The sequence below is a fragment of the Podarcis tiliguerta genome, assembly GCF_965153285.1.
Source record: "Podarcis tiliguerta genome assembly, chromosome: 13".
Classification (NCBI taxonomy): domain Eukaryota; kingdom Metazoa; phylum Chordata; class Lepidosauria; order Squamata; family Lacertidae; genus Podarcis; species Podarcis tiliguerta.
In genome coordinates, this window is record NC_139546.1 from 33,640,644 (window position 1) to 33,666,176 (window position 25,533).

The window sequence follows — 25,533 nt, forward strand, 5'->3', positions numbered from 1 at the left end:
GCGGTTAGTTTTAATAATGAGGACAGGAGGTGGATATTGGAGCACATTCTAAATAGTGGAACAGTTCCTTCAGTTGGCTCCTGTGGTCCCAAAACAAAATATTTAGATCTCTGAACACCCCAGTAAGGGGTATACCTATACTACACTATCTTTTATTTTGGTTTTATGCCACAGCTTCCTCCCCCCCAAAAACCATTGGAACTGTGGCTTGGTGAGCATGACAAGAATTTTCCAGCGCCACAGAACTACATTTCCCATGATTCCTGGCAGAGAGGGAATTGCTACTTAAAACTAATTTAAACCAGTATCATAGATATTGCAAATTTTTAAGGGAGTTTGCGACCACAAGGCATGGTGCTGACCTCTGGCTTAGAAGCCCTTCTAGAAGGAGGATTGCCTGCATGGAGTAAAGATAAAGGTGTTTCTGGGTGTGTGAATAAACTAGCCTGCTGTACAAAGGCAGTTTTGCTCTGCCCAGTTTTGCCTCTTGCTCCGCCATGGCCGGCATGTGGCCCTTGGGAGGTTGCTCAGAAAGGAACTCAGTGTGGAAAAGGCTCCCCACCCTGAGGCTAAGAGATGCTGACTGGCCCAGCCTCAGCCAATGGCTTCATCATGATGGAGAAGCGATTTGAACCTATGTATCTCTGCCTCAAGTCTACACTGGCTTTCACTACCTCCAAACACTATTTTAGAGTGCAGGGGCATATATATTAATAATTCTTTATTCAGGAAGCTGTGTGAAATCAGGAACCAACTTCAGCACCAGGTAGCACCATTTCCCTGTACAGTGCTGGTAAACTCTACAGCTCCCAGGTCTACAACCCCTGACACACTGGGTAAGATTCCCATTACTGTCTCTTCTGCATGCTCAGCAACAGAGGCGGAGCTGTTGTTATTTCAATAGCAGTAGGAACACAGGAAATTGCCATATGCTGAAACAAGACCATTGGTCCATCCAGTGCTAACTACACAGATTGGCAGAACCTCTCCAGGGTTCCAGGCAGAATACTTTTTTCCTGCCCTTACTGAAGATGCCAGGAATTAGAATTGGGACCTTCTGCATGCAGGGCATGTTCTCTGCCAGAAAGCTGCAGCCATTTCCTGTAGTTTGTAGCTGTGGTCACAGAACATGACTAGTGGCCAGATATCTATGGCTCTTTAAAGACCCACAGATTACCACCCATCTGTCTCAAGAGGCTTGGGGCAGATTGCAGTCATCTTTATCTCATTTTTATCCTCACAAAAGTGCCTGGATTATTGTTGTGGGATGGGGATGACAGCTGATCACAAACAGCAAGCCAATTTAGACTGTACATATGCTTGCGGTTCACTAATAAGGCAAAGCCACCCTATCAAATTATGCACCTGGCGTGTAGGAGAAGGTGCACCATCTTGGCTAGAGTGTTGGACGAGGACGGCAGAGACCCAGGTTCAAATCCTGGCTCTGCCACGTATTTTTTTATTACATTAATATACCACCTTTTCCTCCAAGGAGCTCAAAGTGGGGCACTTGGTTCTCTGCTCTCCATCCATTTTATCCTCACAACAACCCTGTGAGGTAGGTCAGGCCAAGAGACAGTGACTGAAGAGACAGCCTGGAAGCTTGCTGGGTGGCCTTGGGCCAGTGACAATCTCTCTCTCTCTCTCAGCTTAAGCTACCTCGCAAGGTTGTTGTGAGCAAAATTGGGAGGGGGGCGCTAAGCATCACCTCAAGCTCCTTAGAGGAGAGGAGGGGTATAAACTTAATAAACAAGCCCGTCCATACATTTCACCCTGAGATCTAAGACACCAAGGGTGGTTCCTCTTTGGAGGCTCCACCTTTCCCAGCCACAGCTCAGGGGGTGCCATGTCCTCTAAATATAGACTTATTTCGTGCCTCCCACACACTTGAGATTTCACACATTCCAGGCTAAATTCAACTCTTCCCCACTGCAGCTAAATCCCATCACATCCCCTTCAGCTGACTCAGGAATACCCCTCCCAAACTCACCTCAGCCTCTCAGCCCCACTTTTCTTTAAGGTGGCTGTATTTATCTTTACCTGTCCTCCCCCCCTCCACCAGCCTTGGAATTTCATACTGAGTTTTCAAGTGGGGGGTGGCGCATCTTTAAAAACACCCCTCTCTGCTCCCTGGGTCTCCACAGAGTCCAGGGTGGCTCGCTTTGTTTATGTGTGTCAGGGAAACACGTATATGGCCCCAAACGCACGACCCCGCTCCTTCGTCGCCACTTGTTTACCTCCAATGCCGCGCACAGCGCTTGATGGGAAGCTGCCTCTTAGGAAGCAATTGAGCTGTGGCTGCTCTAATCCTGAACTACCTTTCTTTGCGTATATTACTCCCCCCCCCCCCCCAAAAAAAGGAAGGAAGGAAGAGCAACTGTTCCATGAGATGCCCCAAAATTCCACCTTAAGAGGCAGTGATGTCATCACGGGGTCCGCAGTACCAGAAGGCGCAGCCTGCATCCGGAGACCAGGGGTGGGGGGCGGGAGGCAGAGACGCACAAGGTGTGTGGGGGGGACAGACGGACAGACTGACTCCTATTCGTCGACATCCTGCATCTTCCTCCCCCCCCCCACCAAAAAAAGCAAAAAGCTCCCCATCATCCTCTCCATTCTCCCTCTGCTCTCTGCTTCAAGGGGTTCTCAGTCCCCTCAAGGTGCTGGGGGAGCTTCTTATAGCCTCTGTCTTCGCCTCACTGGTTGATTTTGATTTTTTTAAAGAATTTTGGTTGGGGGGAGGTTGGGGGTGAAGATTCCCCCCTCCATCTCTGCTCCTTCATCTCTCTCAAAATTATTATTAAGCCACAAGGGGTTGATTTGGCAGGTAAGTATGGGCCTTCAGTGGCTACATTGTGTGTGTTTGTTTGTGTATGTGTGTGTACATCTATAGTGTGTTTGTGTGGTGTTTTGTTTTCCCCTGGGGCGGCAGTGGGGGGGAGGTGAGGGGGGATCATTGAGTGTCCCCTTTTACCTAACACTGAGACCATAGGACAGAAGGAGGGGGGGGGTTTCAGCACCTGTGAGGTGACCGGCTGCATGTTAACATTGGTGTGCTTGTATTTTGCTCATTAGTGCCAGCCTAGCTGAGAGAGAGAGAAAGAGACAGACAGACAGACTTGCTTCTGATGGCTATTTGTCTGTCTGGGTGTATGTGTGTGTGTAAGAGAGAAAGATGACTGTCAGTTTGTGGATATTTGTGTGCTGCCCACTGCAGTGTGTGAATGAGTGAAGGATAGCTTTAAGTGTATATGAGGAAAGAAGGAAGGAAGGAAGGAAGGAAGGAAGGAAGGAAGGAAGGAAGGAAGGAAGGACAGTCTGCATGTCTGGTGGACATATGAGACTGTCCACTAAGGTGTGTGAAAGAATGGTTCGAGTGTATGGGCAGTTTGTGTGTGCATGTGTATATATGTCTGGGACTGATAGATTATGACTCAGGCGGTGTGCGGTTTGTGTGGTATGTGAGCTTGTACGATTTCAACTGGTGCATGAAAGAAATTAGCGCGCCTAAAGTATGCCGACAAGTACCAGTTAATAGGATGTGCTTGTTCTAAGGGTCTGAGCGCATCTGTGTCCATGGATACAGGAGAAACAGGTGAGGATTTGTGTGCTGTTGCGTCTTTGTGTGGTGACTGTAAGTGTCTGTGGTGTCCCTTGGGCTTTTCTGTTGTGTGATGTCTGTGTTGGTGTGGTGCGCCAGTGAACTGGAGGGGGAGGGGTTTAGGAAGAGAGAAACATAACTCCCCTGAGAAAACAAACACAAACACACTGACACACTGACACACAACACTGAAGTAAAGCTCACATAGAACGTCATCTCACTTAGCCCTATGTACATACAGAGAGATCATAACAGAGACAACCAGAAAAAGCAGACCCCCGCCCTTATACACTCTCACGCATTGATCATTGTCATACACATGTGCTCACACTTGCATAATAGCTCACCCACATTCACACAAGCCGGCACTCCAGGCGCCCTTGCCTTCTTACTCTCATATAGCAAAGGGCAAAGTGAAACATCTGAAACAAATTTTGAGGTAGGAAAAAACCAAAAATCTTATATGGTTTGAATGCATGTGTAGAAAATAGATAGTGGAAGTTTTTTTTAACAAACAAAACCAAACCCAAACCAGCTCTTATATCAAAACTCATACTGACATTAATTATATTATATTATACTATATTTCCAAACAGCCTTTCAATCATAATGGCTCCCATAATGGTTTCAGATGAGCACAAACTTTAATGATTAACAATTCAAATAATTTTACAGTACCGTCCAAAGCATGCTTACTTAGAAATAAGCACATGTGAGTTCAGCTGGAACTTATGCTGAAGGAAGTTTAGATAGGGTTACAGTCTTTAATAATAAAACCAGACTGCAGTTCTCTGCCCACTTTCTGGGGAATAATCCCCCACTTAAACCAATGGAGTTTATTGTTTAGTAGACCTGTATAGCAGACCTGCTGTTAATTATCTGCAGATGAAGGCACTTCAAGTGGCTGCGTATGATGCTGTGTATCTGACCCAGACCTCTGAACGTTCTGGCTGCTGCCTTAGCCCCTTCCTATCCCACCCTCCGCATTTGTACATTCTGATTTATAAATTTGAAATCTGGGGGGTGAATAATTCTGAGGTAAATGTGTAAACATGTTCAAAGTTGGGTGGCAATACTTCAAACACATGCACAGCACTCGTTAAGTGGTTTTGAGACTAGACATGCTTCGCTGATTTTTAGCTCTGCGAGTCATCCTATCATGCAAATAAGTCTTATTCCAGAATCCGATCATGCAGGTGTGACTTACTCCAGAATATGGCCATATGCAGTCATTTTGCTTTCTGTAAGGTTGCTCTCACATGTAGAGGTCTACGCTTGAACACATGTGAACAGATACAAAATTGTCACACTTTTACTCTTAAGTAACCAGTAACATCTTCTGAAGCACACATAAAACGTTGCCTCAAAACGCACCATGCTGCCTGTAAACATGCCTGCCCTCATATTCAAACACACCACTTCATTCACACATGCACCAATACCTAAGTGCACACTCAAATCTGTGTACAGTCACCTCCACTCACAAAGAAACATACACAAGGGAATAGTGGGTATTGCAGTCCTCTCTTGTGCATTCACACACATCCTTAATTTGAACAAAAAAAAGATCACACCAGCATAAATATCACATACACACACTTGATTGCATATTCATTATTTTCATATAAGGCTGATTCACACATGCACACGTCAGTTGATTTCTTATCACTTGATGAGAGACAGGCAGCTGAATGTGTGAATGCTCCATTGAAAAATATTGCATTTGAGGTGGAGTCACCAAGTGATCAGTTGTGCATGAAGGAACCAGCTCTGAGATACCAACTGTCCATCTCTTAGGTGCCTTTTAGAATGCACAGCCAGAGCCAAGTAGACACACCATCAACATAGCTATGGCTGTGGTCCTTTGCATTCATCTGGGAGAAAGAGATACAAAACAGGGTGCAGTTTATTTCTGAGTAAACTGAGCACAGGATCACGTTGCCGGGCTTACAGCATAGTGTTCTCCACACAAAGAATACAAAATCATTTCACAACACTCATGCTGCGACACACACACACACACACACACACACACACACACACACTATGCATACCATGTCATCCCAACACAGAGATCCCTGCACACACTCACAACACATGGATCCATCCTCAGTTACAGATTTCTTCATATACAAATTCTGCTCGCACTTATAGTTACTTACTACACCCTTACACACAATACATACATTTAAACCCACATACTCATTTCTGCACCCAAACTCATCACATGCATGTATCACTGCAAATTGACACAAGCCATTTCCCTTACACACAAACCCACCATATAAACCCATTTTAAGATAGGCAGAAATGCATTGCCCCGTATGTCACTTCCTATCTTAACCAGCGTAATCCTACCTAAAGAGATCCATTACTCTCTGTACATGCATCTCCATCTAAACAGTTTTCAATGAAGAAAGAACCCAAACGCCAACTTTTTAATTAAAACAAAAGCCCCTGAATCCAACTTTTCAAAACTTCCATTCTAACATTGATTTATTTGTTTGAGGGATAGTTTTAAAGAACTAAACATTAAGGTTCTGTAGATGGATTTTTAATGCAATAACATGTTCATTTGCTGAATTTAGAATGCATTACATATTAATTTTCAAAAATCACTAAATTCAAAAGTATCCATAACAGTATTTAGTTATTGCATTGATTTCCTGACTCCCCTTCTTCCGAAGATTCCTGCACTGCAGGCAGTTGGACTAAATAACCCTCATGGTCCCTTCCAGCTGCAATTCTACGATTCTATGATGAAACCTAAGGTGGTATACACACACAGGCCCCCACCCTGGCCTTGGCCCAAATCGACATCAGTCTTCATTTCACCTGGGCAGGCTGCATTATGTGTCTAGGAAGAATAATAATAATTAACAACAACAACAATAATAATAATAATAGGTGGGTGTTTGTTTTTAAAAAGAATAATATGAATTTAGAGGGCAAGGGAAATGCAGGCAAAATTAGGTCAGGAGAAATTGTTTGAGAATCTATTTTTTCCTCCACATGTATTTTAAGTCTCTATTATGCACTCATGCAAACCCTCCCACATTCTTTCTCTCTCACTAGTTTCTCCTTCCCACTCCACTCCACTTTCCCTACTTCTTCATCTCACAGCCCAGGAAATTGGATGGTGCGGCAATAGTGCTGGAGAAGAGACATTTGCCTCCTCACCAGCCTAAAGCCAAGCCAATTCTCTCTTTTGTACTGAGAAACATTGCACAGCCACACAGACACACACAGTCCCCCTCTGCCACGACACAAGAGTACAGGAGAGGGGGGTGTTGGGACTGGGTGAGCTACAGGCCAAGGAGGTTCCTTGGAGATGGCCAAGGGTTGTAGCCAAAGCTGGTTCTTCTCAGTGCAGACCACTGAAACGAATAGGCATGATTAACTTAGGCCCACGAATTCTAGTAGGTCTGCTCTGAGTACAGCTAGCACTGGACATACTGGTAATCCCCATTGTAAAACTTCATGTGCAGGAAAGGGGAGAAGGAAGAACTGGAGGGGAGGATGGATAGGTCAGGGGGGACTATAGAGAGGGAAGCAGAGGCCATAAGGAGGAGGAAGTAGCCATGGGGGGAGGGCAAACAGTGGGGCACTGAAATTTCAAGGGATAGCATGGGATAGAGGGTGCACTGGGGTGACCCACCAATGGGAGTATAGGAGAGCAACCACAGCTAGGAGGGAGAGAGGAGATTTGGGGGGAGGAACCCCACAAGAAAAGTGTGGGTGCACTGGGGTCAAAAGTCATGTGGGAGAAAGTGGGGGCAAGGAGAAGACTGAAGGGGTCCTAAAGGTGGAGGAGAGCATAGAGGCTTCAGGAAGATCACCATCAGGGTCCGTAGAGAAGTCAGCAAGGGAAGCCGGGTCCACTGCAGGAGGCAGGATCTGGCCGAAGATAGGAGGAGGAGCTGAGAGAGAACCAGAGTCAAGTGGGGCAAGAGTGGGGAGTCATGGGGCAGATAGGTTGCTACCTAAAAGAGAAAAAGGAATTGGTTCGTTAGTGTAAAGGGCGGGGGGGGGGAGTCGGAGCCCAGCAGGTGCAGCAGTATGCGGACAGGGCTGGGAGTCGGAAGTGGGGGAAGTGGGAACTGGAGGAGATAGCAAGGAGGGAGGGAGGGAGGGAGGGAGGGAGGGAGGAAGGGGTCAGTGGAGAAGGAAAACTGGCTGGTGGCCAAGAGAGGGAGAGATGAATTGGGAAGCGGTCAATGGCAGCGGAAGGACAGTGCAGAAGCAGTAGATTGAGTCTCCGTTCGAAAGGAAGGGGACGTTGAAGAAAGGGGGCGAAGTGAAGGAGAAGCAAAAAGAGGGGGGTCTGGGAAGATGGGGCAGGAGGCAAGGAAGGAGAGAGAGAGAGGGAAGGAAGGGTGGTAGAGGGGTGGAACGAGTCGATGTAAAAGTGAGCAGGGTGCTAAGATTGGGTGGGTAGTTCTCGTGGTGAAAGAGATGGGAAGAGGGGACAGAAGAGGCCCCTGAATGAGAAGAAGTGGCATTTCTCCTACACGTGAAGCTCAGGCGAGCATCTGTTTTGCCACCGTTACACTTTGAGTGTGGAGATTGCAGAGCTGCTTCCAAACTTAATGTGGTAAAGGGGCAAACTAGGCTCTGCCTGATTTCTGTGCAATGAGGGAGAAGGAGGCAAGTCTCCGTGCGGGAAAAGTGTGTGTGAAGTGACCCTAGGCTAAGCAGAGGATGGAGGGGGGAAAGGCAGAAGTTCCCAGGGAAAAGAAGGACAGTGATAAGAGAGTAGAGAAGGGAGATGTGGCAACACATGGAAGCAGGGAAGGAGAGGAGACCATGAAGAAGGAAGAAAGGAGAAGAGGAAGAGGGTTGATGAGGAAGACAAAGTCAGCAGAAGAAAGGAAAGGGGTAGAAGGAGGGAAGGATGTGAGGCTGTGACAGAGAATAAATGAATGAAGGGTGAGAATGAATGGAGGACAGAAAAGAGGGGAGAGAGGGAGGCCAGAGGGATGAATGGGTATCCTAGGACTTGGAGATAATGATGGCAGATCTGCATGGACAGGCACTTGGAGAGGATAATGGAGCGCCAGGGGTGATGGCATGAAGCCTGCAGTGAAGGACTGCCATGATGGTCCACAGGGGTCGAAAAACGATGGTGGCAGAGGGCTATGGAGGGAACTGAAAAAGAGAAGGGGATGCAGAGGGCAGGAGGGAGAGAGAGAGAGAGATGGGGGGGGGTTTAGAAGGAGGGAAGGCTGTGTGTGAGGATGGAAGAGATGGAGTGGGAGTGACAGAAAGAGAAGAGAGTGATAATGGCAGAGGGATGCAGTGGCAATGCCGGTCATTACGAGAGGGATGGGAGGAAGGAGAGGAGAGTGGAGAAGCGTACATGGTGGGATGGGGACGCGAAGGCGTAACGCAGCAGGGAGCGCGAGTGGCCAAGAAGCGCCATGGAGGGAGCGAGAGGAAGAAGGGGTGAGGATGGCAGGGGCCACGGGACGCGGACAATGGAAAGGACGGCGGTCCGAGCGGAGCGTCGGCGTGCGGATGGATGGATGGTGGGACGGGAGCGATGGAGGGCAGCGAGCGGAGGGAGAGCGGCCGAGGCTGCGGAGGACTGTGGCGGAGCAGCCGTCCGCACTCACCTTCCCTGTCCCTTTCTCTCTCTCTCTGTCCCTCTCTTTCGCAGACCCCGGCGCTGCGCCGCGGGCTCTTTCTCTGCCAACTCCTGCCTCCTCCTCCTGCTGCTGCCGCTGCTGCGCCCGCCCCGTCTAGAAAGAGCCTCGCCCCCCTCCCCTCTTGGCCGCGCTCCCTCCTGCCTTCTCCTTTCCCCGCGGCAGGAGGGGTGGGGGGAGAGGGGGTGGGCCGAGGAGGAGGAGGAGGGGCCAGGATGACGCCTCGCGCCCTGATTTGACACCTGCGCACCGTCGGGGGGCGGCCCCCCGCCTCGGCCCGCGCCGCCGATGCTGAGCTCAGTGTGCGTCTCCTCTTTCCGCGGGCGCAAGTCTGGGAACAAGCCGCCGTCCAAGTCATGTTTGAAAGGGGAGATGGGCCGGAACGAAGACAACGACAAGATAGTCATCAACGTGGGCGGCATCCGGCATGAGACGTACCGCAGCACCCTCAAGACCCTGCCGGGCACGCGGCTGTCGTGGCTCACCGAGCCCGACGCCTGCAGCAACTTCGACTACGACCCCAAGGCCGACGAGTTCTTCTTCGACCGGCACCCGCAGGTCTTCGCCTACGTGCTCAACTACTACCGCACGGGGAAGCTGCACTGCCCAGCCGACGTGTGCGGGCCCCTCTTCGAGGAGGAGCTGGCCTTCTGGGGCATCGACGAGACCGACGTGGAAGCCTGCTGCTGGATGAACTACCGGCAGCACCGCGACGCCGAGGAGGCCCTCGACAGCTTCGAGACGCCCGAGAGCCAGGACGATGAGGAGAGCGGAGACCTCAAGCGCCACTGCCTGCAGGAGGACGGGCGCAAGCTGGGCCGGTGGGCCGCCATGCAGCCCAAGGTGTGGGCGCTCTTCGAGGACCCCTACTCCTCCAGGATGGCCAGGGTGAGTAGCGCGGGGCTGGGGGCTCGGGGCACCCACCCGCTCACTTAGATGCTTCCTCGGGCTCACCTGATGTGGGCAGCATGGAGGAGCAGGATAGATACCTATGGCTGCTGCTGCTGCTATTGCTATTGCTGTTAGCATCGTGACTACTAGCATTGACGCTCTTGTCCCCACTAGTGGCACAGGGGAAGGCAAGCAGGGGAGCGGGGAGGCAGGGTCCCTGCCCCCAGGAACTTACAGATCTAAATGTTGACAAGAGGAGTCAGGGGAGAGTAGCAGGATAGGGGCAAGCATAGTTAAGGCTGGCAGAAGTTAATCCCACTCTGTTCATTGGGGCTTATTGCCAAGGAAGTGCAGAAAGGTTTGAGGGCAGCCTTGGTTTGTGTAGGGGAGAGGCGAGCATCCTAGCTTTTCTCTCCCTCCCTTACACTGAGTCAGGTCCCAGGTGCATTTAGCCCAGAATGACTACTCCGACAGGAGATGGCTTTGCAAGGTCTCAGGCAGGGTCTTCCTCAGTCCTGCTACTTTTCACTTGGAGAGGGAAAAATTAAAGCTGGGACCGTCTGAGTCCAAAGCATGAGCTCTGCCTCCCTGAACTGAGTTCGTTCTCCCAGTCTCTGGTTATGGCTGGAGGTGGGACAGAGTAAGCAGGAGAAATTTCTCTTTAAATGTTCTTTTGCTTGTTTCGCAATTGTCCCTTGGCTCTGTTCAACAGCAGGCCTTCTAGCCTTCTTCTTTGCTGTAAACCCTGACAACTTCCCAAAGAACCCCCCCCCCCCAAAATTGTACTTTTAAGAGAAAGGGGTGCAAGGGGCAGGTGGAAAAGCTGAGATGTAAATGGTCAAGAGAGGAGGTGCAGGCTAATGTTGGAGGTGCAGTTGAGATGTGCAAGACTTGTCCCAAGTGAAATGGGCAATGGCACAATGCGCAGACTAGCGCAGAGGGACTGGTGTGCAAGGGTCCATGTGCAATGCTTGGTAAGCATGGATGGATGTGGAAATGTGGGGGGGGGGGAGAGAGAAGGATGTGTGAGTGGCACTGGGTGCTGGAGGTGAAGGCAGATTATGCAGTAGAAAAGATGAGGTTGCCAGTCTGAGTCTGCAAACAGAACAGACTGAGAAATGGAGATGTTCTGCAGGCAGGGATGTTTTTCAGGAGCTGATGGCACCAGTCACATCTTAGGCACACACAAGCGATGTGCACCGTGCACTGAAGTGCCCTGTAGAGAGAACATATAATAAGTCAGATGCTGCAAACAGACATCTAGAGGAAGGAATGGTTGGCTGGGAGAATACAGAATGTGGAACGGAGAATGGTGCAGGTTTCAGAGGTGTGCAAGGGCACTGGAAGAGGTGCACTCAGCCATGTTGAGGCATGAAAAATGTTGCAGAAAATAGGAGAGGTTAATGTGCAGGCTAAGAGGGGGTGACTGAATGAGCCTGAATGATAGAGAGGGGCAGTGATTCCGGTTCAGGGAAAGCGTGCAAGAGACCCAAGTGTGAGAAATGGAACTCTAAGGAGATAGGAGCATGAGGAAAGGAAGGGGGATCATGCAAGGAATGCTGCTGGTGGCAGTGAAAATGGGGTGCAAGAAAAAAAAGTTGAGCTCAAGAGTTGAGCACCACGGGACACGAGCGTGCGAATGAGTGTAGTAGTGTGTAGCAGCAGGAGGATCCAGACACGCATGCGCTGGGCTTATGACTTGCTTATCGGTGTCAGGGTGAATGCCTTGATCTCCAGCAGGAGGTGCTGCTAAAACAGCTCCAAGTCCTTTCTTCACTGTCCCCCAAAATAAGGTCCCCTGTCCTCCTCCTCTCTGGTCTCCCCCATCCCCTCCACACACAGTTTATCTCAGGTCTCACTTGCGCCCTTCCTGAATTTTGGAATCCTCTGGTCTCACTGCAGTTTTGCGTAGTCCCCCCCCCCCCACTGCATGCCCCACTGCCAAATCTAGGGATCTTTCATTTTCTCTTCATTCAGCCCAAATCGACATCATCTATCCAGGGATAAACTCCAGATCTCCTCCCCCAATCTTCAGCAATGCAGTTCTGAATTGGCTCCCCCCCCCTCCCAGTGTGCTTGAATAATGCTGCTCAAAACTGCCCCCTTCCCAGACACTGCAGTTTAGAATCCCCCATCCTGCACTGCACCCCCAAATATCGCTCCCCTTACTGCATCCCCCCCGTTCTTTTCCCCTTTTCTTTTTTTAGCCTATGCAGCTAAAGCCTTTCCTGTATAACTTCTTTTTGCAGAGCAGCTGAAAGGGGGGGGGTTAATGAAAGACTGCTGCTTGTTCTCTCTCTCCTTCCCCCCCACCCCCGGCAACCCCTCCAGCATTACCTCTAGGACAATATTAGTGCTTTGCTATCTCTAGAACTGCAGAGCCAGCGGGTTGAGAAGGGGGGGGGGCACCGCAGTGCAGTGTGGAAGCCCCAGAGTTTGCAGTGCAAAGCCGGCATTCCGCAATCCATTCCCCCTCCCCTCGCCCCAGGCAGCTGTTCTCAAGGGTGCAAGGCCTGTCCGGTCCCTTTATTCAGCCCCCCCCTTCCTCCCCTATGCAGTTGGGAATGCAGCCAGAAAAAGTTACAGCAGGGAGGAAGAGAGGGCAGGAGTGTTGGGGAGCAGGAAAGGGAGGGGGTTTGCTGGCAGTGGGAGCCAAGAAACCAACGGGACTATGAGGCAATGCTGCATTCAGGTGGACATCACGTCAGGGATTCCATAAACAGAGGAGCTGGTTAAGAACTGAAGCCAGCATCTCCCCACTACCAGCCAATATAACGTTGGCTCCCCACTTAATGCATTTACAGAAATGGCATATGTGTGCTATAACTACAGTAGCGCCCCCCCCCCCCGCAACCTTCTCTCTTTGGGCATTTGTGCATGAATAAGAGAAAGACGCAAATCAGTACTGAAGTTTGCAAAGTTGGGGGGGGGAGTTGAGGTTCATGCCCCAAGCACAGTGTTTGAATTACCTGCTTGTGAAAAAGGATGCAAAGAGATTGGCCCCCATCCACCACTATCCTCGCCAGACAGGCAGGCAGAAGGAAAGAATATGGACTGGGGAAGAGGAAATAGAAAACCATATCGGTGGACAGCATAGTGAATAGATTGATGGGCCAAAATGCACTTCTGAATAATGCTTCTCCAATACGCAAAGACACATTTGCTTCGTTTTCGTTCACTCTGCACACACCAGCATGCATATTTTATAGTGATGCATAGGCAGGCTGGGGCTACAAAATCTGTACCAGAGCATATTTGTTAGCTGCATCTAAGTCCCTACATATCAGAGAGGGGTAAAGTATGTGCGTTGAGAGAACAAATAGACAATGATTGAATAAAGACACACACGGAGATGCTCTTCTTCCTCTCCTTCCCAGATCTTTTCACACCACAATTGTTATTTTTAAGTTTGGCTTTTCTCTATCAGTTTGCACCTTCTTTTAAACTGGACTGTGTCCCAACTTTGATCCTGGAAGCACTTCAAGTCCCTTCATGGTATATAGACAAGGAAAAAGTTCCAGAGGGGCAGCTGCATTAATGTGGTGCACCAAATATAAACCAAGAGGCAACCTTAAAAGTTTTGTCACGGGCTCAACGGCAGTTCCTTGAGTAATTATGTATAATCATGTATATATTCCCATTTGTGTGGGTAGAGAAACACATTATATAACAAAATTTGATTAAACCCAATGTAATTCCGAGCATGTTTGCTTGGAAGTTCAGTGGGACTTTGCAGCTAGCAAAATGTGCTCAGGGTTGCAGCCTCAAATTGTCATTTGTAGTGTACAAATGGCGCTTACTCATAAATTAAAGACAAAGTGCAGGTATGTGTACATATGTGTGTATGCAAATGGAAAGCATAAATATATGTGCTCAGGACTGTTATTTCCCTTTACATTTCTCCCAACACTACTATTTTGTACTTTAACCACGTTTGAAGTATGGCATGAGAGTTTATTTCTTCATTAGCTGTGTGGACAGCAAACTCATACGTATACTCACAGCTACATAACAATTAGGGGAAATATCACAGGCAAAGTGGCTTCATCTTTGTAATAAGGTTCCTGTATATTATATTATATTATATTATATTATAGGATATATTTTTAGGTATACATGCACGAGGGAACAAAGTATGGCCACGTAACTCAGACAAGCCTGTTTTCAGTACACAAAGGGTTATATGGAATAAATGGGGAATGTGTTCTTTCAGGGAGCATGTTTAAAATGATGAAAATCAGATAAGTATCATTTACCACTGCATGCATTTTTAACGCCCAGATCCTTGTTCTGGGCAAATCTGCACTTTTTAATCAAATTGGGAACTAGGAACCCCGACTTCAGCATCATATAAAATGGATGATTTTTTTCTTTTCCTGCCAGCCTTGCAAGGGAAGTTCTGAGTTAAAACCCAATATACCCTTCTCTGTAATCAGCTATAAAGTTGAACCTTGGACCAAAAAAGGTTGATGCATCCAAAGTATTTGTGTCTGTCCAGCAGACTGAGAGCCAGTACCAGCTTCTGTGCTAAGGGAATTTATTTTTAACCAAGTTCACCTCTGCCTCTCCATCCCATCCTCACCTGTGATGTGCAAACATTGCTTTTATTCTTGAGGCTGAAAGAGAAGGCAAAGTCTTTTTGTCCTATAGGAGGCACTAGAGAGACAGTGCCAACACTGCAACAGAGCCGAGTCTTTCTTTTATCCTTTTAGCAAACTCTGCACAAATTTCCGTGTCCCTTTGCTGGAGATCCTTGCTGTGCCCCCTTCCCTTTCATATTAATTCTCTGGCTTTCGTCTTCCCTGCATGATTAGCAAGCCAGTGCAGAAATTCTGGTTCAGCTTCTTAGGGAATTCAAAGGAGAGGAGATATGTGGGGGGAGAGAGGATTTTTTTTTTAAAAAAGGCTTTTAATGACTCTTGTGAATTATGACTGCAGAAACGGAGCAGATTCCAGATGCTGGCAAGAGCCAGCTACAAAGGGTGGCTTCTCTTATTTATTACAATGTGGGGCTCAAGCATCTCAATTCTCTAGTCTCCCCTTGTGCTAGTTTAAACACCTCCTCACTCATAGAGTTCTGGCATTCAGCGGCCCAATTCAAATTTGCCAGCCTCCATTCTTGTCCCAAAGGCTACAGAAGTTCTGGTCCTGAACACCATTTTAACCCACAAGCCCATCTCCTTCTCCAATGAATCTAGGAGACCTAGTTGCCAGCTCTCACTGTTTTAACCTCCTAGACTCAACACTCCTCTAATTCAACTACCCCTATCCCAGTATATCTACTCCCCTGATTTAAAAAACCAGCAGTTCTAGAGCAGTTCTCATATTTCCCCCTGCAAATCCAACTTCTTCCATGGCAATTGGGGAATTGTCATTGCCATTGTCCCTCCTCATTTCATGCTCCTGGAGCCTTATCAGCTACCTACTCGGTGACCCAGTAAATCTCCCCTTGTATTCCCTAGAGTCACTCTTTGTCCCCCAAATCAAGAGTCCTGCCATGTAATTCTGCCTCTGCTCTTAAACCACTAAACTCAGTGGGTCAAAATTTCAGATATCCAGTTAATTGAATACGGATTCATAGTGCAGGTTAGAGCGGTAGGTACTCTTAAAGCCTTCTGTCCACTCAATTTCCTTCCAAGACCAAGGTGATCCTGGCTTTGCACGTACATACATATTCACGCACGCACAAATCCCAACTCAGTAATTCCAGTCTTTCCACAGAAGCTCTTGCATATTCTTTCAAACATGCATTCTCACACTCTATCACTCTTGATCCTGTGTGACCTCAGTGGTGCCATCTGTGCCCCACTCAGAATGAAAGGAAGCCCTCTTCCTGCCCCGCAAATGCAGCAGGACTGGCTTACTGCATTTCAAAGTAAGTGAAGATATATACATTGCCATCTAAACAGGGACCCCATGTGGGACCGCACTGTCCACAATCTTAACTTACTTCACTGCACCGCCGTGTGGCTTTGCTCAATAACTCAGCAATCCGAGCATCCCATTCCTTCCCTACTTTCTGTCAATCTGTAGACTCACCCCCTGCTTTCAGTTCACAGAGCCCAAACATCTTTACTGCCCGTTTGGTCCTCTCTCCTCACTATCTGACCCCTCTACATACCCTTCACAGAAACCCCTGGAATTTCAGAAACCCCTCTTGCCAAATCACACTTTACTCCTTTTCATCAACTTTTCCTCTGAAAATCATGGGTGCCTGGGGGTCCCTGAGCAATCCTTTACCCACAGCTCTCCACAGGAAGCAAATCCCACCCCCACTCCCCCTCCAGTATTGTGGAAAGATGCCCACTTTTACCCCAGGCGCTGAAGGACTATTGCGGTTTAATCCATTCCCTCCCCTTCATTCCTTGCCGCTCTCCATGGTACTGAACTGCAGTGTTACATCCAGTAATAGCGGCAGCAAAGGGAGAGAATTCACACACACACACACACACAGAGAGAGAGAGAGAGAGAGAGAGAGAGAGAGCGCTTTCTCCCTGCCTGTAAGCATTGTTGATAGAGGTTATTCTATGATGCTATGTATAGAGAGAGGAAGAAAATGATAGAACTGGAGAGAAAATTAATGAATTAGTACACAGTGTCAGGTGGGGGGCGGTGTTGACATACATAATGTCCAGTTCAGCCATTAATACTCTGAAGAAAGGGCCAAAGCACTGCAGCCTTGGGTGCCCTTTTTTTTTTAAAAAAAAAAAGGCTGGCATTGAGGTGTGTGCATTTGAGAGCAAGGTCGTTTGAGCATCTTTACTTTGTTGCATAATAGTTTAATGTGACACAGATTTCACATGAGAGGGGCAAAGAGGGGGTGAGGGAGCTGAAAGATGGGGTGAGGAAGGATGACAGCCAAGGCCATATATATCGGGAAGTCTGCCTTGCTTTCTGAGCTCCTGGGCCCCTTATTGTGCCCAGGCAGAAGGATGTATGTGTGGCAGACTTTGGAAAGAGCAGCAAGACCATAATATGGGAATAGTGGGGAGACTGGAGAAGGGAGAGGCTGTTTTAGCCTTCTCCACAAAAATGCTGACTTCTGTTCAATAAATAAACTCCAGGACCCCAGACTTGAAACTGTTCTGCTAAATTCCCTCGTCCTCCGCTGCCTCTCCAGTGGCCTTTACGACCCTCACCATTTTTCTTCCCTTCCAGAAGGGAGCTAAATCACAGCTTGTTTTCTTTCTCTGGCCTGAAATCAACCTTAAGTCTTTCCCCTCTCAACACTCCTTCCTCAGTTTTTTCTCTATCCTTCAGCCTCTGACCCCTGCCCATAAACCCATGCCTTCCCCCTCTCCTTTTTGCTGATAATGTATCTGCTAACCTTCACCTCAGATTTTTCTCAGCACCTTTTTCTTCACCTCACAGTTCTTTCTTGACCTCCATTCCCCAGTTTTCTTCTTATCATGCTCCCTGCATTAAGCCGAACTTTGTTCCAAAACCCCTTCTCCAAACCATTCCGCTCACTGTGTTCTCACTGCCAGCCTGCTCTGCTGCTCCCCACTTGTGAGACACTTGCAGCAGTCATCACCTTACTCTAGAGCTTCCTCGATGAGGGGGGAAAGAATGAAATGCATAACTCCAATGAAGCGGACTCTCTAGTCCAGAAAACCTTACGCCATGGAAAAAAAGAAGTGTTGATCTTTCAGGGGCCACACGATGCAGCAACAGACTGACATGGCCAGCCCCATGAAACATGAAATCGAAAAGCACTCCAAAATAATTTCAAAATTCACATTAGGGCAATACCTTTATTAGATCAACCAAAATATTACAAACTGCATGCTTTCTCCAGAACCTTTCCTTTTCATGTGTCTCCAAAGTAAGTGATCTGATGAGGGTTGCAGCATAAGGCCCCTTCTGACCCTTCATATGCATGCCGTTGTTTGAAGTTCAACTTATCTCTAAAACTACCCATCCCTTCTATATCTGCTTATTGTGCCTACCTCCACTTTCAAATATCTTTGCTGGAAACAGATCTGACACCAGTTATCCTCAGAACGTCATTGCAGCCTGAATCACAGTCCTCTGCAATGACCTAACTCGTTACAATGCCCCTTTATATAACTTCCATCCATACAATATTAAGCTAATACTATTAACCAATCCCCCCCCCTCTGTGTCTGTGTGCGCGTGTGCAAGAGGTAGGGAGGGGTTACTTGCTCTTCTTTGACATCTTTCGTCATATTTGCCCATCTCAAAGGTCTAAAATAAGCTTCCTGCCACTTCCCTCCACAAATCTCACTTTGTGCCACCAAGTACCCAGGAGTCTTGTGCTTCCAAAGCCTACCCTGTTCTAAACCTCAACCAATACTTCTATTGCTATTCCCAGAGGTCCCAGACATCCCGTCTGCTCCAGACCTTGACAGACTTGCCTCCTCCTCCGGGAACCCAGTTGTTCTAGATCCACAGCAGCCCTTACTTTATACCAGGAGTAGCTACCATGGTGTGCTCCACATGATTTGAACCACAGCTCCCAACAGCTCCAGCCAGCATGGCCAATGGTCAAGGATGATGTATGTTGTAGTAAAAACAACAACAAAAAACCACATTTGGAGCGCATCACATTGGTTACCCTGCTTTAACTCAATAAACCCCATGCTTCTCCCCGAATAGCTAGAATTCTCCCTGAATAAGTAGCTCTTCCCTTCCCTGCCCACCTCTGGCAATCCTTTCCCCTTGTGAATGCAGAAGCCCTGCACCAAAGGACAGCTCTCTTGCAAGTTCCACATTCATAGGTAACTTTGGCTTTGCAAGGAGTAGAAAGACAAGTGAGAGCTGACTTTCTCCTTTGCTGCTCACAAGGAGAGGTGGGTTGCTGATGTGGTGCAGTTAAGTAACTTTGGACTTAGGGGGAGAGTCCTCTTAAGGTGGCAATGTGACCACCTACTTCCAAATTTAGTCAGCTGGCTGTGCTGTGCTTGAGTCCCTGCTACTCATTCTGCTGAGTGGGCCCCTGGACTTCTGCCCCAAAGTCCAGCCACTGAAGGTGCCTTGCATAATGTCCAGGGAACACCTCGTAACGATTTGTGATAATAATTTGCCCCCATCAGCTGTCCAGTTTGTAGAGTAGAAGCTTTGAACAGCCAAGGAGGAGAGCCAAAGTCATCTCAGGGTAACAGTGGCGGCCAAACCATGACTCTTCCAGGGACCAGAATAACATGTCCTCCTTTTTCTTTTTCTTGACTTTGTGCCCACCACCAAGCACACACACACACACACACACACACACACACACACACTTTTCCTTTACTTCTCACCCCTACTGGATTCCCCATCTGCTACTTCAATATGCTCCCTCATTCATTTCAGGCAAAAGGGGCTATTTCTGTGCTGACGGAGGGACAGCTGGATCCCAACCCAGAGGGGTGGGGGCAGGATTGGGTTTGACAGGGTGGTGGTAAGAGGACAAAACCTCTATCTTTTCAAACAGGGTCCTAATAGGTTGGATGGAGAACCGGAGACTTAGGATTTGGGGGCTATTTAGAAGAAGAGAAGCTCCGAAGGTGGAAAGAAGGTGCTAGCAAGGTCTTCTCTTTCTGGTGTTTCCATTAATTCTCTGTGTCTGACCTTGCATCAGTCCGTCCCGCACCAAAAAAATAAATTAAAAAATGGTCCAGAATCAGATATATGAATATTTCTTCTCTCTCCCATGTATTCTGCCCTGAACTCCATTTGCTGACACACACCATCTTTCCCAGGAGGCATAATTCATTATTTCTACCAAAATGAATTGGGACTCCCAGAGCTGCTAAAATGGGGACCCATATAGCTGTCTTCCTCATTAGTGTGTGTGTGTGTGTTTTGGAGATAATGGCTGTAAAATGGTGCATGTGTGGGGAAGAGGAGGGTGTACAGAGAAGAAGGCATCACCAACCCAATATATTCAGCAGCTGGGAATATTATATGAGAGAACAACTCAAGACTCTGGAAGTGAGTCACCAATGCTAGATGGTCCCCAGGAACGTTGCTTTCCTTTGGGATCTCAAAAGGCCTCCCTCCCTTCCCTCCCCACCTTGGAGAAAAATGATAGACCTAAAACACACACACAAAAATCAAGATCAGAGCATCAGTTCCATCTATCCTCTATACTTTCTGTTTATTCATCTATCCAATCACTGCTTTCTCTTTCTCTTCTCCTCCCTCCTCCCATGCCTTGTCCTGTGCTTCCTGGATCCCTTGGCTTGCCCATTCTTCTCCTCCTCCTTTCTCTCTCTCTCTCTCTCTCTCTCTCCCCCCCCCCCCCCACTTCCTGGGCACCGCACTGCGCTTCAAAAGAGATTCTAGGGTTTGTGTGCAGAAACTGCTGACGGGACGGGAATTCTGTGCAGTGCAGAGATCCAGCGAGTGGAAGAGAAAGCAGAGAGATTGCTTTGCAGAAGGAGATGGGGATATGGTGTGTGTGTGTGTGTGTGTGTGTGTGCGCATGCACACACACTCACACACATCCATAGTTAAATGTGTTAGTGTGAAGTGTGTGTACACATATGTGTGAGCAAGAAAGTGTTCCTGCATTGCACAAGGCTATATGATCTCTGTGTTGGGACATGCATGCTAAGTGTGTGCATAAAGATACATGGGGCTATCTGTATCTGTGTACAGCATGCCCAACTGCATGTACATGCATGGAAGTATGTGGGTATGTATGGGTGCAAGAAGTGTTGCCTGGGAAAGTCATGTTCCATGCAAGTGTAGAAGCATGTTTGGATGTGCTCAAATTGAACAGTCATTTGATATGTGCATAATAACAAAAGATCTCATGTGTGTGTGTGTGTTTGTAGATCAGGGCTACCTCTATAAAGATCTACATATTTATGAAAAGTATATATAACATGATCTATAGAATATATGCCTATGTAAATCTGCACACAATGTATACTGAATGTCTTGTGTGCCTATTTGTGCGTATTTATGTTTGAATGTGCACACATGCTGAGTTTTGGTTGCAGATTAGTCTGCAACTAAACCAGCTTAAATCTAATTGAAATCAGTAGATACGGCATAAGCTCATTAAGCAATGAGCTTGTTTAGGTGGACTTGCATGGTGGTATGTGTACAACCGCAGAGATGCATGTGCATCCCTGATTGAGTGTTCAGGAAGGGATAGGAGTGCAGTGAAAGGAATGCATGAGGGTGTGTTACCTTGTGTGCAAACGCACATTAGGGTCTGTGTATCTACAGGCCTGCAAAAGAGCACAGCACTGAGTGTGCTCAGTTGGACTGCCTGCGGTTGGGAGAAAATGGATGGAAGTTGTGTGTGTGTACATATGTGCAAGGCATGTATATGTGTGCAGGGTGAACACGCAAAGGAATGCCAGGTACAAAAGGGCAGGTAGCTTCTTGTATACACGTGAGGAACAGCTCTTTGCTGTGTGCATTGACACAAGGTCTATGGGAGAGCATGTGTAGGTCAGTGTAGGTGCACATATGTTGCCCAGTTGTGGAGGAATGGCTGAGCAAATGGAGGGGCAGACATGCATGCCCTTATGTAAGGAATCTGTCTCTGAGGACAGCAGTTGGGTTGTGCTTCCAGTGACAAAGCATTTTGTGGTAATGTGGCAACTGTATGTGTGTGTGTACCCAATGGGAAATGTGAATGAATTACAGAATTTTCTGTGGTAAGTTTATGTGCAGGAAAGCACATGACTGCTTGCATCATTGCTTCCCTTCACGGGTTTTAGCAAGGCACCGGAGTGGGGGAACGGTGTAACAGAAGGTGTCTGGGTGCTGAGCATCCGGCACAATCCTGAAGCCTCAGCAGAAACCTCCTAGCGCTCTTTATTCATTAATCAGAATGCAGATGTTAAGACTATTTAAAAGCTCACTGGTGGGAATATTGCATGAAATAAGTAAAAAAACCCAAAAAAACGAACGAATGGGAGGAGGAAGAAGGGGAAAGGGTTTCCCCTCCCCTTCTCGCATCAAAGTTTTGCTGTGAAAATTGGAAAGAGAATGGCAGTCAAGCCCCCTACTCAGTCCCAAAGTTTCAGAGACACTTACAGGCAGGGTTATTTTTTTTTTCCTTTTCTTTTTCTCATCTATAATTTCTCATCTGTAAAAAAACAATAATGATGATCTGCCCTAATAGGGCTGTGAGAGGCTCAAGGGTAACACCAGGGAAGCGGAACCTGGTGCCCTCCACATTTCGTTAATTCCAATCTTCCATCAGTCCCAGCCAGAATAGACGGGGATCAGGAACGGTGGGAGTCGGAGTCCGAAAAGCATGTGGGAAGGCCACACATTTCCCATCCCTGCCTTATCTTCACCAAAGGCAACTCAAATCTTACCCTGAGGAAAAACAGTTTTTGCAGCCTACGTACTTCATGCAAATCAGGGAATAACTGCAGTCATAAGGTCCACAGAGTTGCTTTCTTAAAATTCAGGATGAGAATCTTAGGGTACTGAATGAACACTATGCCGGTTTTCAAATCCTGTGCTTCTAAGGTACAACTGCAGTCATATGGAATATTTATTTGATTGCAATAATATGTTATTTTTTTCCTCCAAGGAGCACAGGGAAGCATGCATGCACCTCACCACCACAAACTATGTATTCTCGCAGGGAACCTATGAAATAGATTAGGCGGAGAGGTAGCAATGGACCCAAAGTCACCCAGTGGGTTTCTTGGCTGAGGAGGGATTTGAATCCAGGTCCCCCTTTATTTCAAGTCCAAAATTTGGCCTTATGCCACATTGAGAATGTATATGTGCCACACTGTGATGTATCCTTGCATACAGACCTAATTAAGAGTTACGGTAATAGCAGTAGCAATTTTATATATAAAATCTCATTGGCCGAGAGAGCCAGTGTGGAACAGTGGATTGTGTGATTAGGGAGACCTGGGTTCAAATTCCTGCTCAACCATAAATTTCAGTAGGCCATCTTGCTACCTAATCTACCATACAGGGTTGTTGTGGATAAAGCATGAAGGAAGAGAAAGAGATGTGTCGCCCTAAGCCCTTTGGAACAAGGACAGGATAAAAATGTAATAAGCAGCTGCTCCTGAAGAACAGTAATAGATGTGGCGGTTGCTGGTATTTTGTATGGCTTTAAGACAGCGTCAGCTCTCAAGATGTTTCTGGACTTCAGCTCCTGTCATCCCTGATTATTGGCCAAGGGTGGCTGGAGCCGATGGTGGCCGGAAGTCACAGCAAAATCTGGAGTGCCAGGTTTCCCCACTCCTGATTTAAAAGGTGGTTAGACAAATTCATGGAGGATAAGGCTAGCAATGCCTACTAGTAATGATAGGCCAGTGGAACTTCCATTGAGTATGCCACTGAACATCAGGTGCTGGGGAGCCCATGGTGTTGTGTTCATAAAGGACAGCCCATACTTCAGTGGTGGAGCTATGGCAAAAGTCCCAGGTTCAATCAAATTGACAAATGTCTCAGCTGGCAGGTGCTGGGAAAGAGTTTCTGCCTGAGACCTTGGAGGGCCATGGACAGTAAGGGCAGTCAGTAATGGACTAAAGATCAATAGCCCTGACGGACCTGGTGTAAGTTACCTTTATAGGCTGCAGAAATGTAAGTCGATAATTGTTTATCATTTATGATTTGTCACTTTCCCTACTCTAACTGTCTTAAGCCTATTCTACTCATACAGTACAATGAGGTGCCAGATAGGACTGCAAGTGGTGTGGGGGATGGAATACTATTTTTAAATGCTGCAGTTTTGCTGCCCCCCCCCCCTTTTAAAAAAAAACCGTCTTGCAAGCAGGCAACTAGCTCATCAGAAGCTGGACTACTTTTCTACTTGCAAGGATTTAAAAAAACAAACTCAAGGGGAACATTCAAAAATGTGACCGTAATCTCTCACACTAGTGAAATCCAGTCCAGCCTACAACCCCCAAGTCTTAGCTTTGCCTGCATGCCTTTCCACTTGTTGGCATAGAGAATGAGAAAAGGAAAGGGGATATCTGCCTTCTGCCAGGAGCATACTCTGTTTTCGTTTGCCATGTGGGTGGGTAGGGATGGATGCTTAAGCACAAATGTGTTCCTTCAGTAGGGGATGCTGTTCCTTCTCTGTCTAGTCTTTTCTAAGAATGCATGAGCACTAATGGCTTTCTTCCCCATCCTCCCCTGTTACACACCCTCTTTCCCCACGCCCTGCCTCTCTCTCCAGTATGTGGCCTTTGCCTCGCTCTTCTTCATCCTCATCTCCATCACCACCTTCTGCCTGGAGACCCACGAGGCTTTCAACCACATCACAAACAAGACAGAGGTCATACAGTCAGAGAACGGCACCACCGTAAAGGTGGACTTTGAGATGGAGACGGAGCCATTCCTCACCTACGTGGAAGGGATGTGTGTCATCTGGTTTACCTTTGAGTTCCTCATGCGTGTCATCTTTTGCCCAGACAAGCTGGAGTTCATCAAGAGCACCCTCAACATCATCGACTTTGTGGCCATCCTGCCCTTCTACCTGGAAGTGGGCCTCAGTGGCCTCTCGTCCAAAGCGGCCAAGGACGTGCTGGGCTTCCTGAGGGTGGTAAGATTTGTCCGGATCCTAAGGATCTTCAAGCTGACAAGGCATTTCGTAGGGCTGAGAGTCCTAGGCCACACATTGAGAGCCAGTACCAATGAGTTCTTGCTCCTCATCATCTTCCTGGCCCTGGGGGTCTTGATCTTTGCCACCATGATCTACTACGCCGAAAGGATCGGGGCTGACCCAGACGACATCACAGGCAGCAAGCACACCACCTTCAAGAACATCCCCATTGGGTTCTGGTGGGCGGTGGTCACCATGACGACTTTGGGCTACGGTGACATGTACCCCGAGACCTGGTCAGGCATGTTGGTGGGAGCACTGTGCGCCTTGGCTGGCGTGCTGACCATTGCCATGCCCGTGCCCGTCATCGTCAACAACTTTGGCATGTATTATTCGCTGGCCATGGCCAAGCAGAAACTACCAAAGAAAAAGAACAAGCACATCCCACGAGCCCCCCAGCCTGGGTCTCCCAACTACTGCAAACCGGACATGCAGTCCCCACATCGCAGCAACCAGGGTGACTCATGCCCCCTTGCTCAAGAGGAGATCATCGAGATCAACAGGGCAGGTAAGGTGGGGGTGGGAAACACCCTGAGGGCAGAAATGGCTAAAAATGCAAACTATTTGCATAAACAGTCTCCTAATCTGGCAGCTTCGAAACTTTCTTCCATCTGGGTTCCTCTTTCCACACTGAGTTACATGCTGAGGAACTGCTGTTAAGAGGATTCTTGGGCATCTTAGAGAGAGCGCTCTCATTGTTCCCCTCCATGTGAAACTGAGAGTTACCCTTAGAATGCATCCTGTACACCTCTTTGCACTGCAGAGGAAGGTTGGTAGTCATGGGCAAGCTGTCCTTCAGGAAAGCTTGTCCATAGCTCATTTGCTTAATTATTATTATTATTTTTTAA

General features: G+C 47.8%; 1 protein-coding gene across 7 annotated transcripts in view; it reads left to right on the plus strand.

Annotated features, from left to right (window-relative positions):
• Window positions 1-2,462: 2,462 nt before the first annotated feature.
• The window catches only part of LOC310663518 (voltage-gated potassium channel KCNC1-like), a 51,566-nt gene continuing 28,495 nt past the window's right edge, over window positions 2,463-25,533 (plus strand). For all 7 annotated transcript variants that reach the window (XR_014504521.1, XR_014504522.1, XR_014504523.1 and 4 more), the window contains exons 1-3: window positions 2,463-2,824; window positions 9,258-10,131; window positions 24,260-25,193. Coding sequence is in view for 4 of the 7 variants with exons in the window: in XM_083411428.1 (XP_083267554.1) it covers window positions 9,532-10,131; window positions 24,260-25,193 (1,534 nt within the window). In the remaining 3 variants the exon portion in view is untranslated. The remainder of the gene's footprint in view (window positions 2,825-9,257; window positions 10,132-24,259; window positions 25,194-25,533) is intronic.